General features: G+C 41.4%; 1 protein-coding gene across 2 annotated transcripts; it reads right to left on the bottom strand.

Annotated features, from left to right (window-relative positions):
- Positions 1-11,098: 11,098 nt before the first annotated feature.
- LOC147458810 (protein phosphatase 2C 53-like) lies at positions 11,099-13,174 on the bottom strand. Of its 2 annotated transcripts, XM_086510244.1 has the most exons (5): positions 12,700-12,830; positions 12,314-12,547; positions 11,875-12,228; positions 11,729-11,780; positions 11,099-11,532 (listed from the first exon to the last, which is right to left on the bottom strand). In XM_086510244.1, exons 2-5 carry the CDS (start codon positions 12,488-12,490, stop codon positions 11,231-11,233), a joined length of 885 nt encoding a protein of 294 aa, XP_086366370.1. In that variant the 5' UTR covers positions 12,491-12,547; positions 12,700-12,830; the 3' UTR covers positions 11,099-11,230. The 2 variants fall into 2 exon arrangements, with proteins under 2 accessions (XP_086366370.1, XP_086366369.1); XM_086510243.1 differs by having other exon boundaries at positions 12,314-13,174.
- Between the last annotated feature and the right edge of the window lie 291 nt (positions 13,175-13,465).

The raw sequence follows: 13,465 nt of genomic DNA, 5'->3' as shown, positions 1-13,465 counted from the left end.
GGGGGCAAGCCCTACAAGAGGGGGGATGAGAGAACACCCACACATTCACACAAGGCATGCATGTTACAAAGAAAGCAAAAGGGACACTTGTCAAGTTCCTCCTCATGTTGCCCTCATGGTGTGCCTGAAGCCTTTTGGTTGGCCACCCAAGGGGTTCGATGATAATTTAGAAGATTTAATTAATTGTCTTAGCATTTATCAAGTCCTCTCTCTCAAAGGGGAAAGGGGGACACTTTTCCCAAGGCTACCCTTGTTGCTTGTAATGCCTCCTGCTTGTGATTGGCTAGGCATGGAGGGGTCCAATGAGCTTCAAGCTGAGCTACAAGGGGGGGTCGACCAAAGCAAGCTAGGGGTTATACTCTCCCGCACACACTCACACACACTCTCATTATGCAATGTGAAAAGGGCAAGAGCTCCCTCTCCTTCACCAAGCAAGTAGAGGTTGAGAGCCTACACCAACACTCTTGGCTACGGAGTGCAAATCCAACCAAGAGCCATGCTTCAATGCTTAAGCTTGCCATCTTCTCCATCTTCATTACTATGCTATTATGTATGCTAACAAGAAGAGTTATGATAAGTGAGGAACTAATTCTTTCTCCTATGAAATGTTTCTTCTTCCTCTTCCCCACCCTCATTCCCTGCTAGCTCTCTCCACTTTCGAAGGTGTTTGAGGTCTTGGAATTGAGGTTTGGGATAGTTAAAGCTTTCTTCAAAGTTTATGTTATGCTTCCGATGCATGAAGATTTCCATCTTCATTGCATCAGCTAGGTCATAAAGAACACAATTATTGTATTGTAACAAGTCTCTCTTAATGGGAGCAATCATAATACAAATGCCTGTTGGAGGGGGGACCGGCTCCACATAAATCCGGTCCTCAACTGTTGTCATGTTCTCTAAATTCTCTCTTTTGCAAAAGTATTGTTCATGCCAAGTTAACTAGTTGCTATGATTATGTTGCTATCTTCAATTATGTTCACCCGCTATGCCCACAAAGTAATTTCTCGAAAGTACTCTCATTAATTTTCTCTACTCTCAAGTTAAATAGGCCAATTCCATTACATTGGTATCAGAGCATTTGGTTTCTCTTTTCTTGCTTACAAAGAGAGGTCCTTAAGTAGCCTATAAATGGTTGATGTTGTTAATTATAATAGGGTAAGTGGAATTGGGATCTATTATCGGTTTTGTTGAGCCCACTATGTGGGATATGGTGCACACCTCGGGAGCTTTGGACTTAATAATGGATTCTTTTTAGACTTGCCTACAACTTTACCATTATTGAGCGCTAGCCCTCAGCAACTCTGCTATGTTACACTTACTCCACTACTCTCTATAATTAACCACTTTGAGCCGTGGGTGTAGATACTTAAGAGCCAATTTTCAAAGGCTAAGAGGAGTGGCAACTAAGGTTTTGAATTGCCAAATCATACATTAATTACATACATAAAATTTTGTTAACATGGCTGACAATAACCAAGAGAGTAGAATGAACATTGATATCTTTGATTTTGCACATGAAGGTGCTAATGATGATGCTCCCATGTTTGTGAATTATCTCGTAACTAGGTTGCAACAAGCTATGGGCAACCTTGCCTTGCAAGCCAAAGTTACCCAACAACTTCGCACTTAAGGGATTTCCCTTCCTCTCCAAGAGGAGAGAGAGCTTAGGAGGCCTCTTGAAGAGACCCCCAAAAGAAGACTCTCTTCCATACAAACGGAGGAATCCAACGAGCAAGAAAGCAATGAAAGTTTAAGTTCCTCTCAAGATGTGGCTCCATGAAGACGATGGTCTAGACGATCGTCCACTCCTCCCAAGAGGAAAAGATCAACACACAGTCCTTCTCCTGGTCATTTCAAAACGGATGAGAGGAAACAAAGGAAGAAAAAGGCTAGAAGGAGGTCACCCCCTTGTTCTTCTTCTTCACCTTCGTCCTCTTTCGATGCAAGCTATGGCTATTCTCCTAGAGAATACAGGAGGGGAAGACATCGCAAATCATACCCTGCATGGCAAAGGTCACAAAAGCTAAAGAAGTTCAAGGAGGGGGGAAAGAGTATCTCTTTTCTCACCTATGATGGCACCTTTGGTGCTACCGACAAAGTGTTGGCCTTCATCCAGCAATTTGATGCGGCCTTTGGAGACGAGGGCTTCACAAAGTCCTCCAAGCTACGCCATGCAGCTATGCACTTTCAAAAATCATCTCCTCAAGGGTGGGCTAGCCTTCACGGCAACGGCGAAGCCCCAAAGACATGGAAAACTTGTAGCAGTTTTCCATCATGAAGCAATTCCTTGCAAGCAATGCAAAGGACAAAGTGCTTACCGAATGGCGCAGCTTGAAGCTTCTCTCTCATGAGTCTATCCACAAGTATGTAGACAAGTTTTGGGATTTACATCTCAAGGCTACTGTCTTTCAAAAGATAGGCTACTGTCTTTCAAGGCTACTGTCGAGCAAAGGTAGCAATTCTGTGCGGGATTACCTGAAGAGATGGCCGAATACATCAACTCTCAACGGCCTAGTTCTATTAGCGAAGTAATCCATCACACTATGGTTGCTTCACGCATCAATTTTCATCAAGGGGCTAGAGGAATGTCAAGCCCATGGAAAACAAAGACAAAAATGATGTAAAGGAGAAAACCAATGCTCAAAATTCTTCCCAAGGCACTTCCAACAACAACAACAACAATCGGTCCAAGGAGAAGGGAGTTTACAAAGGCAAAAACAAACTCTCTCTTGAAGAGCTTGAAGCTTTTCCCAAGGACCATAAGTGTTTCAAGTGTGGGGAGCAAGGACATGGCTATCGTTCTTGCCCAAAAAAAAATGCTCGCAGTGAGACTCATAGGGCTTCCACCATCGAAGCTCCAAATAAGGATGCTCATTGCAAAGGATCATCACTTTCCTATGCTTGGGGAAAGGTAAGAGAGCATGATGCCTTCATCTTGTTTGACCCTGGCTATACTCACAACTTGATATCAACGAAGTTGGCAACCAAGTTGGGCATTCAAGCTTTCGAGATGGGAGATATGGTAATGGTTGACACAGCTTTCAAGGGATAGCAAGCCTCCGTTACTCCCTTGATTGGGAAGTTGAGGCTTCATGTCCAAAGCTATGTCGACAAAGAAGACTTTTTCATCTCTTCTCTCCAACATGAGGATGCTATCCTAGGGGCACCATGGTTTGATCGCATGGCTACCAATATGAAGTTCCCTGAAAGGAGAATCTACTTCACCTATCTACAAGGGGAAGAATTGCACCATTCCACTTGTAAATTCTCCTGCTTTTGATAAATCATCGAAGAGCTCAGTTTCTGTGTACATGATCTTTGTCAAAGAGTCTCTAAAAGATCCTAATGTTTCATCAAATGTAAATTTTAGGAGTCAAGAAGAGTTTGAATTGTCTAATTTTCTAAAAGGATTCCAAGATGTGCTCATCGATGATATCCCTATGGGCTTACCTCCAAAACGAGGGGATGATGACCATTGCATTGAGCTCCTTCCAAGAAGCTCACCGCCTAACAAGCCACTCACCGCCTAACAAGCCACTCACTGCCTAACAAGCCTCCTTATTGAGTCTCACAAGCTCAACAAGAGGAGATCATGAGGCAAGTACAAGAATTGGTAGACAAAGGGACGGTGAGGCCTAGTTCATCTCCCTTTTTTTCTCCAGTCCTTTTAGTGCAAAAGAAAGATGGTACATATCGTATATGTGTGGACTATTGAGCTCTAAACCATATCACTATCAAAAACAGATTTTTCGTGCCTCGGGTAGAAGATATGTTTGATAAGCTACAAGACTCTACCTACTTCAGTAGGATTGACCGTAAGAGTGGCTATCATCAAATAAGGATAGTGGATGAAGATATCCTAAAGACCGCGTTTCGCACAACGTTTGGTCTTTATGAATATCTAGTCATGCCTTTTGGCTTGACTAATGCACCAGCTACATTCAACCGTCTAATGGAGAAAATTTCTAGACCATACCACAAATTCATTGGAGTGTTCTTTGATGATATCATCATCTACTCCAAGTCTTTGGAGGAACATAAGCAACATCTCCAAGTGATTCAAGAGATTCAATACCTAGGTCATATTATCTCTCAAGATGGTATCCGTATGGATCCATCCAAGTTAGAGGTAATAAAAGCATGGCCTAACCCAAGGAATCACATGAGCTAAGAAGATTTATTGGTATGTGCGCATACTACAGACGCTTCATAGCAAAATTCTCTCAAGTAGCAGGACCACTACATGACTTAACTAAGAAGAACGTTAAAGTATGTATGGACTGCTAAGGAGCAATATTCTTTTGACAAGCTCAAGGAGAAGCTTACCTCTCAACCAGTCCTCATGCTTCTTGATGTCTCAAAACCATTTGAGGTCCAATGTGATGCTTGTGGTGATTGCCTTGGAGCAGTTTTGCTTCAAGAAGGGCATGCCATAACATATGAGAGCCGAAGGCTCAATACTGATGAATGAGTCTTGGGAATTTATGAGAAAGAGATTTTAGCTCTTTTACTTGCCCTAGACACATGAAAGCACTACTTATTGGGGACTCCATTCATTCTACGAATCGATCACCAAAGTCTCAAGTATTTCATGACGCAAACCACGCTCTCCGACAAACAAATGAGGTGGGCAAATTTTCTTTCGCAATTTAATTTTCATATTGCTCACATTGCTTGTAAGCACAATCAAGTGGCCGATGCACTTTTACGACGACCAAAAGTTAATGCGGTGTCTATAGCTACTCACAATGATCTATCCTCTATGATAGATAAGTATGCTACTGACCCTGATTTTAGAGACATAATGTCAGCCCTTGCTTTGGGAAAGAAAGAGGAGCCATTCACCTTGCAGGATGGTTATCTTCTCCACGGCAATAGGCTATGTGTTACCCATTCCCTTCGTGAGAATATGAATCCCATGCTCCTCCCTATGCGGGGTATAGAGGTATTCAACCTACTCTTTCAGGAGTAGAGACATATTTCTATTGGCCTACCATGAAAGTAGACATACAAGAGTATGTTTCAAAATGTGTAGCATGCCAAAAGACCAAATATGATAGAGGGAAGCAACCTGGATTACTCTAACCATTGCCTATCCCAAATTCACCATGGGAGAGTATATCCATGGATTTCATCTTTAAACTACCCAAGTCTATCCATGGGAATACGGGAATATGGACAATAGTCGACAGTTTTAGCAAGCAAGCACACTTTCTTCCTGTCAAAAAGACTATTAAGGCACACCAAATGGAAACTCTCTTCATATCTCAGATTTTCAAACAGCATGGATTACCCACATCCATCGTGTCAGATAGAGATCCTAGAATGACTAATAATTTTTGGAAAGGTCTCTTTGAAAATGTAGGAACAAGATTGAATTTCTCTTCGGCCTATCACCCACACACGGATGGCCAAAGTGAGATAGCCAATCTTATGATACTCGATCTACTCAAGACTTATGTTACAAAAGTAGATCAACGCTCACAATGGGAAAAGTACTGACCTCTGTAGAGTATGCCTACAATAATACTGTACATACTTCTACGAAAAAATCATCTTTTGAGATCATTGAGGGAAGACCTAAAAGCCCCTTGCTACTCAAAGTACATGGGAAGATCTTCGTCATCGATGAGTATAGCCGTGACCTACAAGAATCTTTTCAAAAGATTAAGGAGGCTATATCCATCTCTCAACAAAGGCAAAAAGCTGCTGCTGACAAGCACAAAAGAGCCCTAACGTTTAAAGAAAATGATTGGGTCTTACTTAAATTTCCTAAGGCTCGATTAAGGCAAACAACGAGCAAAAATCCTATGGGCCATCAAAAGTATTATGCTAAGTTAGCAAAAAGCTACTATGGTCCTTTCCAAACCTTGAAGCCCAACAATGAGACGGCGTACCAACTTAAGTTTCCCAACCATTGGCTCATACATAATGCATTTCGTGTGAGCCTACTTAAGCCCTATAAAGGAGAGCCACCGAGTGAACCAATTATTGAAGACCCTCCCGAAGTTGAAGACCAAGAAGAGGTGCTACAACCCGAAGCTATCCTTTGGCATGCAGACAAGGTACTACGACAGGGTAAGATTATCTGATGGTATCTTATTATGTTCAAGAATTATCCTTTTGAAGATGCTAGATGGATGCAAGGAATATAGCTTAAGGATAGTATGAACCTTGTCAATGCTTACAATTCTACATTAGAGTAAGTAAATGTACAGATTTCTTTAAAATAACCAATGTCTTTGTCTTATAAGGCTAATTCTCTTTTGAATTGTGCACAAAACTAAATAGTATGCATGCTTAGAATCATGTTTGTGATGACGACCTCTCTCAAACACCAAGTAGAATTTGTCACTCTATTTTGGGAGAATGAAATGGACTAAAATGTAGACATGCTTGCGACAGCTATGTCTCCCAAGCACCAAATGGATTAGTCATCCACCTTGGAAAGATGTTGTAGGGTAAAAAGGGATCCTCTACCCGCTAAGTAAGATTGACTAATGACTAAAGGCTTTATCTCTTCTACTTTATAGTCGAGGATGACTATGATTTTAAGAGAGAGGTAATGCCATAAAAACTAATATCTAACCAACCCAAATGATTTTCTCATATTAAGCTGATCACTTAATGTGGGAGAATAGACGAGAACAAGGGTGAAGATATTGAGATGTACTTATAGATCTATCTCAACACAGCAAGTCCTTTGACCTTAGGTAAGCTAGGGCTGAGCTTGAGGTGGGAACCCAGGTGGGAACCCGGCCCAAGCTTGAGGTGCTTGAGGTGGGAACCCGGCCCAAGCTTAAGGTGCTTGAGGATCGAGATGCTTGAGGTGCTTGTCATGCTTGAGATGCTAGGGTTGCACTTGAGGTGAGAACCCAGCCCAAGCTTGAAGTGCTTAATGGCCAAGCTTGTGGTGGGAACTGAGCCTATGCATGAGGGGCTTGAGGTGTCAAAAAGTCAAGATTCAATCCCTACAAGGAGAAGGCGAGCCCTGCAAGATGGGGATGAGAGAGAACACCCACACACTCACACAAGGCATGCATGGTACAAAAGGGACACTTGTCAAGTTCCTCCTCATGTTGGCCTCATGGTGTGCCTGAAGCCTATTGGTTGGCCACCCAAGGGGTCCAATGATAATTTAGGAGATTTAATTAATTATCTTAGCATTTATCAACTCCTCTCTCTCAAAGGGGAAAGGGGCACACTTGTCCCAAGGCTACCCTTGTTGCTTGTAATGCCTCTTGCTTGTGATTGGCTAGGCTTGTAGGGATCCAATGAGCTTCAAGGATGAGCTACAAGGGGGGGGGGGGGGGGGGGGGGGGGGGGGGGGGTCGACCAAAGCAAGCTAGGGGGTTGCTTAGGGGGTATACTCTCTCACACACACTCACACACACTCTCATTATGCAATGTGCAAAGGGAAAGAGCTCCCTCTCCTTCACCAAGCAAGTAGAGGTTGAGAGCCTACACCAACACTCTTGGCTATAGAGTGCAAATCCAACCAAGAGCCATGCTTCAATGCTAAAACTTGCCATCTTCTCCATCTTCATTACTATTCTAGCAAAAAGAGTTATGATAAGTGAGGAACTAATTCTTTCTCCTATGAAATGTTTCTTCTTCCTCTTCCTACCCTCATTCCATGCTAGCTCTCTCCACCTTCGAAAGTGTTTGAGCTCTTGGAACTGAGGCTTGGGATAGTTAAAGCTTTCTTCAAAGTTTATGTTATGCTTGTGATGCATGAATCTTTCCATCTTCATTGCATCACCTAGTCACAAGGAACACAAAGATTGTATTGTAACAAGTCTGTCTCAATGGGAGAAATCATAATACAAATGCCTATTGGAGGGGGGACCAGCTCCACATAAATCTGGTCCTCGATTGTTGTCATGTTCTCTAAATTCTCTCTCTTGCAAAATTATTGTTCATGCCAAGTTAACTAATTGCTGTGATTATGTTGCTATCTTCGATTATGTTCACCCGCTATGCTCACAAAGTAATTTCTCAAAAGTACTCTCATTAATTTCTGCTACTCTCAAGTTAAATAGGCCAATTCCATTACAGAGAAGCATACAATGCTACACAAAAATTGTATCATGTGTTTGATCATCATCAAAGTGGTAAGTCTTTTGAACTCATTTTGCCCCTCAAAAGTATAGCTCTTTGCGAAACATATATGATAGTATCACATCATTATTTGGAAGCCATGTGAAGTGGTCTAAAGTGTTGTGGCTGCCATTTATACATAAAGTTGTGCACAATGAACTTCTTGGTCTTTTTATTTTTCAAGAAGGCTATTAAATTTTCACAATTCATTTGCACAAGCTTGATATGTTTTCTTGTCTACCTCACACCATCATCTTGATATCTTTTCTTGTCTACCTCACACCATCATCGCTCACTTATCTTTCTATGTCTTCAAATACTTTCATAGGCAGCAACAATGATATGGATCACTCTTCATATATGGACACATGAGTGGCTTTCTTTGTCCACATTCAAAGAACGTTGCAAAAATACATTTTTTACATTGGAATGAGGAATTCTCTCTTGTTATGCAAAGTAAAGCCTCCCATAAATGAGTCACAATGGTGTAAACTGCCTAATTTGCTTTGTAGTTAGAAGTGCTAGGGCTCTTGGCACATAAAGCAAGCATTAGTACACCTATCGTGAGCTGATGACACATGTAATTTAATGCTTCCTTGACATAAGGCATTTCAATGTGAGCGATGCAACAACATGCGTCTATCTCTGTTAATTGCTTGACAAGGAATGGTTGGGTGATATGAACATGGGGATAGGTTGACTTAAATCTCCTGAAAATCTATGCTTGTAGGAAACAAGAAAGTGTTTGTTGACATAAGAAACTACATTTTGCAAAATAAAAGTGCTTTGGTGGTTTCAAGATAGTATTGAAATGCTTAAAACATTACAAGAGGATTTTTGCATTACAAAGTGCTTGCATAAAGGGCTCATAAGACCATGAAGTACTTTTGGGCCAATACAAAGAGATTTTGAAAAGTTCTTCTGAAGTATGGATAATGCCTCTGACAATGGAAAGTAACCCGTAAAATGCTCTTTCTTCTAAAACGTGCTTTTGACAAAAGTGGGAGAATTTTGGGATACTAAGTGGTTCACAACTTGATTCTAGGACGATAAGTGCTTTTGGCCAATTCAAAAAGCATTGTGAAAGTGCTTACATACCCAAGATAATATCAAAGTGCTTCTAACAAAACAAAAGGATTTTAAAAATAGAGTGTTCGTAAAAGTGCTTCTAGGACCAAAAAGTGTTTTAGGTCAATTAAAAGAGTTTTTGAAAGTGCAGAAGAAGCTTCTACACACTATAATGTGTTTTTTCTTCCCAAAAGTGCTTTCGACAAAGAGGAAGTTATTTTAATGCTAAGTGGTTCTAAAAAGTACTTATAGGAATATAAAGTGCTTTTTGCCAATATACAGAGCTTTATCAAAGTTCTTGTGAAGAACTTATGTATACTTTGACTCTATTAAGTGCTCTTGAAAAATGAAAACCACTTTTATTTCTAGAAGGGGTTTTGAAAATACAAGATAATTTTGGCAATACAAAGAGATTTTATGAAGTGCTTCTAGAATTAGAAATTGCTTTTTACAATGCAAAGTGCTTTTGTGGTCCTGAAAAGTCCTTGTTGATGGTCCATGGCACAACAATGACATGACGAACATCTTCTTTTTCTTCATAACCACTAAAATGCAACATCTAAGTGTTTAAAGTTGAAATAAGATAAAAGGAATATGATATTTGCTATTGTGGGAGCATATTGAAAAAGTTATTTAAAATCCTGATTAGGGCCTTGCACTTTGCTTGATTGTTGGCGCCATTTTTGTAATGAAAAGCACAATTTTACTAATCAAAGAACAAGTAGCAATCACTTTACCGTTCTTGCACTCACATTGAATACCTCGAGGGAGCCATTCGTGAAAAGAGAGTAAGCATTTGTGTTCTACTACAAGAAAGGCCTTTACATCTAAAGAAATCATGTAGTAGACGAAAGCTTATAGTTTTAGGAGTTAACTATGTATGGACATGCATGTCAAGCTTGTTGAGAGCCTTTGTTCTTTTTAGACGTTTGGGGATTCACTTTTAAGAAAGGGGGGGACCCCCAAAATTGTGTGTGTAGCACATGAGTTCAAAATAAGGGACTTTTTATTGGACAAAAGTCATAAAAATTAACAAGATTACATATAAAGGTGGTTTTAATCGCATTTTGGAAAAAAGAAATCCATAGTTTCTTAAGAAAAAGGCGATGTTTTATTAATTCAAAGCATGTAAACATACTAATCACCTGCGCCACTTACAAAAAATCACCAACATTACCTCAAAGATCTTTTCACGAATGGATGTGGTCAAAAGCTTCCTAATCACTAATCACTTACTCCAACTGAAATAGGCTCAATGAATTCTTGGATTATGCTGTTTGTTGTCTTATGCTTGCGATCGGTTTGGCAATGTTGCATAGCAATGCCCTCAAACTATCACTCCATAAATCCAAATTCTATATAATAAGGTGCACCACAAATCTCTTGAACATATATCAAGAACCTTGTCTTGCACTCTGGACACTAACTACATGCACCTCAAATTTTCTTGTGGTGGACCCCCTCGAACACAAAAAGAAATGGGGGCATGCTTAAACAACCATCACCAAAGAATAAAGACTTCCTAAGAATTTCGATAAGAGGATGCTTGATTTTCTACATGTGAAGCTTTAAGTATGACATAAAAACTAGCTGGTTTACCAAGGTAATCATAAGACACTGTCTTTGGCAATAAAGATGACATTACACCAACACTGCCACCATGCCCTCGTAACCAGAGTGCTTGTGCAAGTTTTGCATGTGCCAAAAAACCTCATAATCCTCTCCCCCCCACCTCCCAAATGATTTCATGTACATACAAACGTTTATGGCACCTTTAATCATACTAGCACAATTGAATCCTTGGTAGTTGAGCATGCGTTTGATTTGATTAAGCTCTCTAGTAAAGCTGCAATATACAAAATATTCTTCTTCAATACTTACAAGACTCTCCAGGATTTTTCCCATCAGTTAAAAAGACTTTGTCGCATAGAGAAGCATGCAAAACTTCTTGGACACTTGCTCTTAAATGAACCCTTAAGAGAGGGAAAAAAAGTGAGAGAATCACAACAGTACTGCTACATTGAATATACACAAAAAATAAAGCCTCTTCCAACATAAAACGGTCTTATTTTTTCAAATCAATGACAATCGCACTGATGTTATCTTTGCTACCCCGGCCAAAGGCGACCTTCACCAGTATGGCAGCTGCAGCCATGGCTGCAGGATCTTTACCCAAGTCGTGCATTCCGAACTCTTGCGTACTCCTTGAAGATGCCAAGCACTTTTGGGCAATTTCACAGGTTGTGGGATCATCAATCACATCCCATAGACCATTACTTGCTAGGATTAAGCATTCATCATCTTCTGACCGTTGGATGCACGTCACCTCGGGCTCAGACACCACAAAATGCTTCAAGTGAAGATAACCTACAACCACCATGCACATAAGAATGGCGTCATTTGAAGCAAACCCCCTCAGCTAGCAAATCGCAAGACACCAAAAGGCAATCGCCAGTGAGGCAGAGCATTATAACGGTGGAATCTTTCCTAAGCCATTCAATTGATTCGCATGCACCCAATGCTTTAGAGAAAGCAAGAAGACCTCCCAGTCTCCAGAAAATACCTTGTCCAAGTGTAGCCTCAAGGCATCTGGTCGTCGCACCATCTTGTTTTCGCTGTTGATATCACATAAATCATTGCAAGTTAGTGCGAGCACTCTATCTAATTTGCCATATCAGCTCTACAAAGTAACTGGGTAAAGAACCTTACCTTGTGTGCTAGAGAGAGGGGAATAGCTTTGCCACCACGGGAGAGCACAGCTCGCGAATCCCCACAAGTAGCAACCACAAATTGATTTGAGCTCACCACCACTACAACAGCTGTTGTTCGTACAAATTCAGGAGCTATACTTTGACCAAAGGGAGGAGCTGAATTGCCCAAATCATGATAGTCTCCATCCCAATAAAAACCTCCCATCTCCTTGTCCATCCTTGAGAAGCACGATACCATCACGCTCTGCCAATTGCTTGGTAAAAACTCCTGCTTGCCATCTTGCACTACAGACAGAGTAGCAAGTTCTTCTGCAAGAACAAGATGCAATCTTTCCATGCAAAATTGAGATGCCTGCCACACCACAAACATTAAAAGCATTTCAGCATGAAGGGAAAAGACATCCTTAAACGCAAAACCCTGATTTAATGTAGCATACCTGTGAGCCACTATGTCCATCATATACAGCAAAAAAGTGCAGGCCATTAGTGGATTTGTTCCCCTCTTTTCCCTTACATGGACAGCTCTCTGTAAGATCAGGGCTAAGATTTGCAAAACATGGCACAATTGCTGCTCTATCCACCATTGCACGCCTCTGTCCGCACAAAAGAAGCATGCCGCTTGGAGGATATCCTTGATTCAACAAGCTACTACAGGAAGTACAAGCCTTGCCCTGCACAGAAGATGACGCAACCTTCAGTATTGCAGAGAAGTCAACTTTCGTCTGGCATTGAAGCGCAGTGTCTCCAGACATGGCTTGACTCGTTGAAACATCTTCCTTTGCAGCAGAACAAGTATATTGCAGCTCAGGATTTCGACTCTTACTTGAAACCTGCTCCATTTGTGTGTGGGTTGGCCCCGTAGAGGATAAATCGTTCCTGTGGTCTTCCAAAAGATTTGGCGATCCAGCAACCTCTTTGCCTTTGGTTTGCACGCAGTTGCTTCCCTCTTCTCTCTGCAATTTTGGAGAAGGAGTATCTATATCTTCAGAGTCTTCCAAAGCATGGCAGAACTCATTGGCTGCAGAAGGCCGAGCCCGTTTCAGAACGCTAGAGTCGCTCCATATGACGTTTGTGGTGTAGGACAGTTTCTTGAAACGCAAGATCTCCATGCGCTTGCGTCTGGCAATGGCCGCAGGACCGGAAAGGGCAGAAGTCCCCTCCTTCGAGGGGCAGCGTGATGAGTCCTTGTCATCCATTGCCCTCTAACAGCAGAATGGAGCCACTGGAGAGAAACTAAGGGGAAGACGACTTTCTCTTCGACACGTCTAAGAGCCCACTCAGAGTTAACCATGGTGCGCGTCAAAAATGCAGTTTCAAAGTAAACTCAACTAACCCAAATGGGGCTCACCATTCTCACCTCGACCCTTGATCCCATTTGAAGGTGCCCGTGCCATATAGTGCTGAGGGCGACCCTTGATCCCAATTGAAGGTGCCCGTGCCATATAGTCTTGAGGGCGATCCTCGGAGAGGCCAACCATTGATCAGACTTGCTTTCCAAACATGCAAGCGACCGGCGATAGACCTCTTGAAGACTATAAATTGGTGTATTAGAAAGCCCAAACTTATTGCAAATCTAATTGATTTTGAAA

This window comes from Adiantum capillus-veneris, chromosome 4 (genome assembly GCF_014529385.1).
Source record: "Adiantum capillus-veneris isolate H3 chromosome 4, ASM1452938v2, whole genome shotgun sequence".
Taxonomy (NCBI): Eukaryota; Viridiplantae; Streptophyta; class Polypodiopsida; order Polypodiales; family Pteridaceae; genus Adiantum; species Adiantum capillus-veneris.
This window is presented reverse-complemented; position numbering and strand designations above follow the sequence as displayed.

Bases quoted from the DNA above. Each gene is read 5' to 3' on its own strand.
- LOC147458810 (XM_086510243.1), bottom strand. From the start codon at position 13,072: ATGGATGACAAGGACTCATCACGCTGCCCCTCGAAGGAGGGGACTTCT. The intron at 12,229-12,313 runs GTATGCTACATT...GTGGTGTGGCAG, and splicing joins ATGGACATAGTGGCTCACAG to GCATCTCAATTTTGCATGGA. The intron at 11,781-11,874 runs GTAAGGTTCTTT...TGATATCAACAG, and splicing joins CCCTCTCTCTAGCACACAAG to CGAAAACAAGATGGTGCGAC.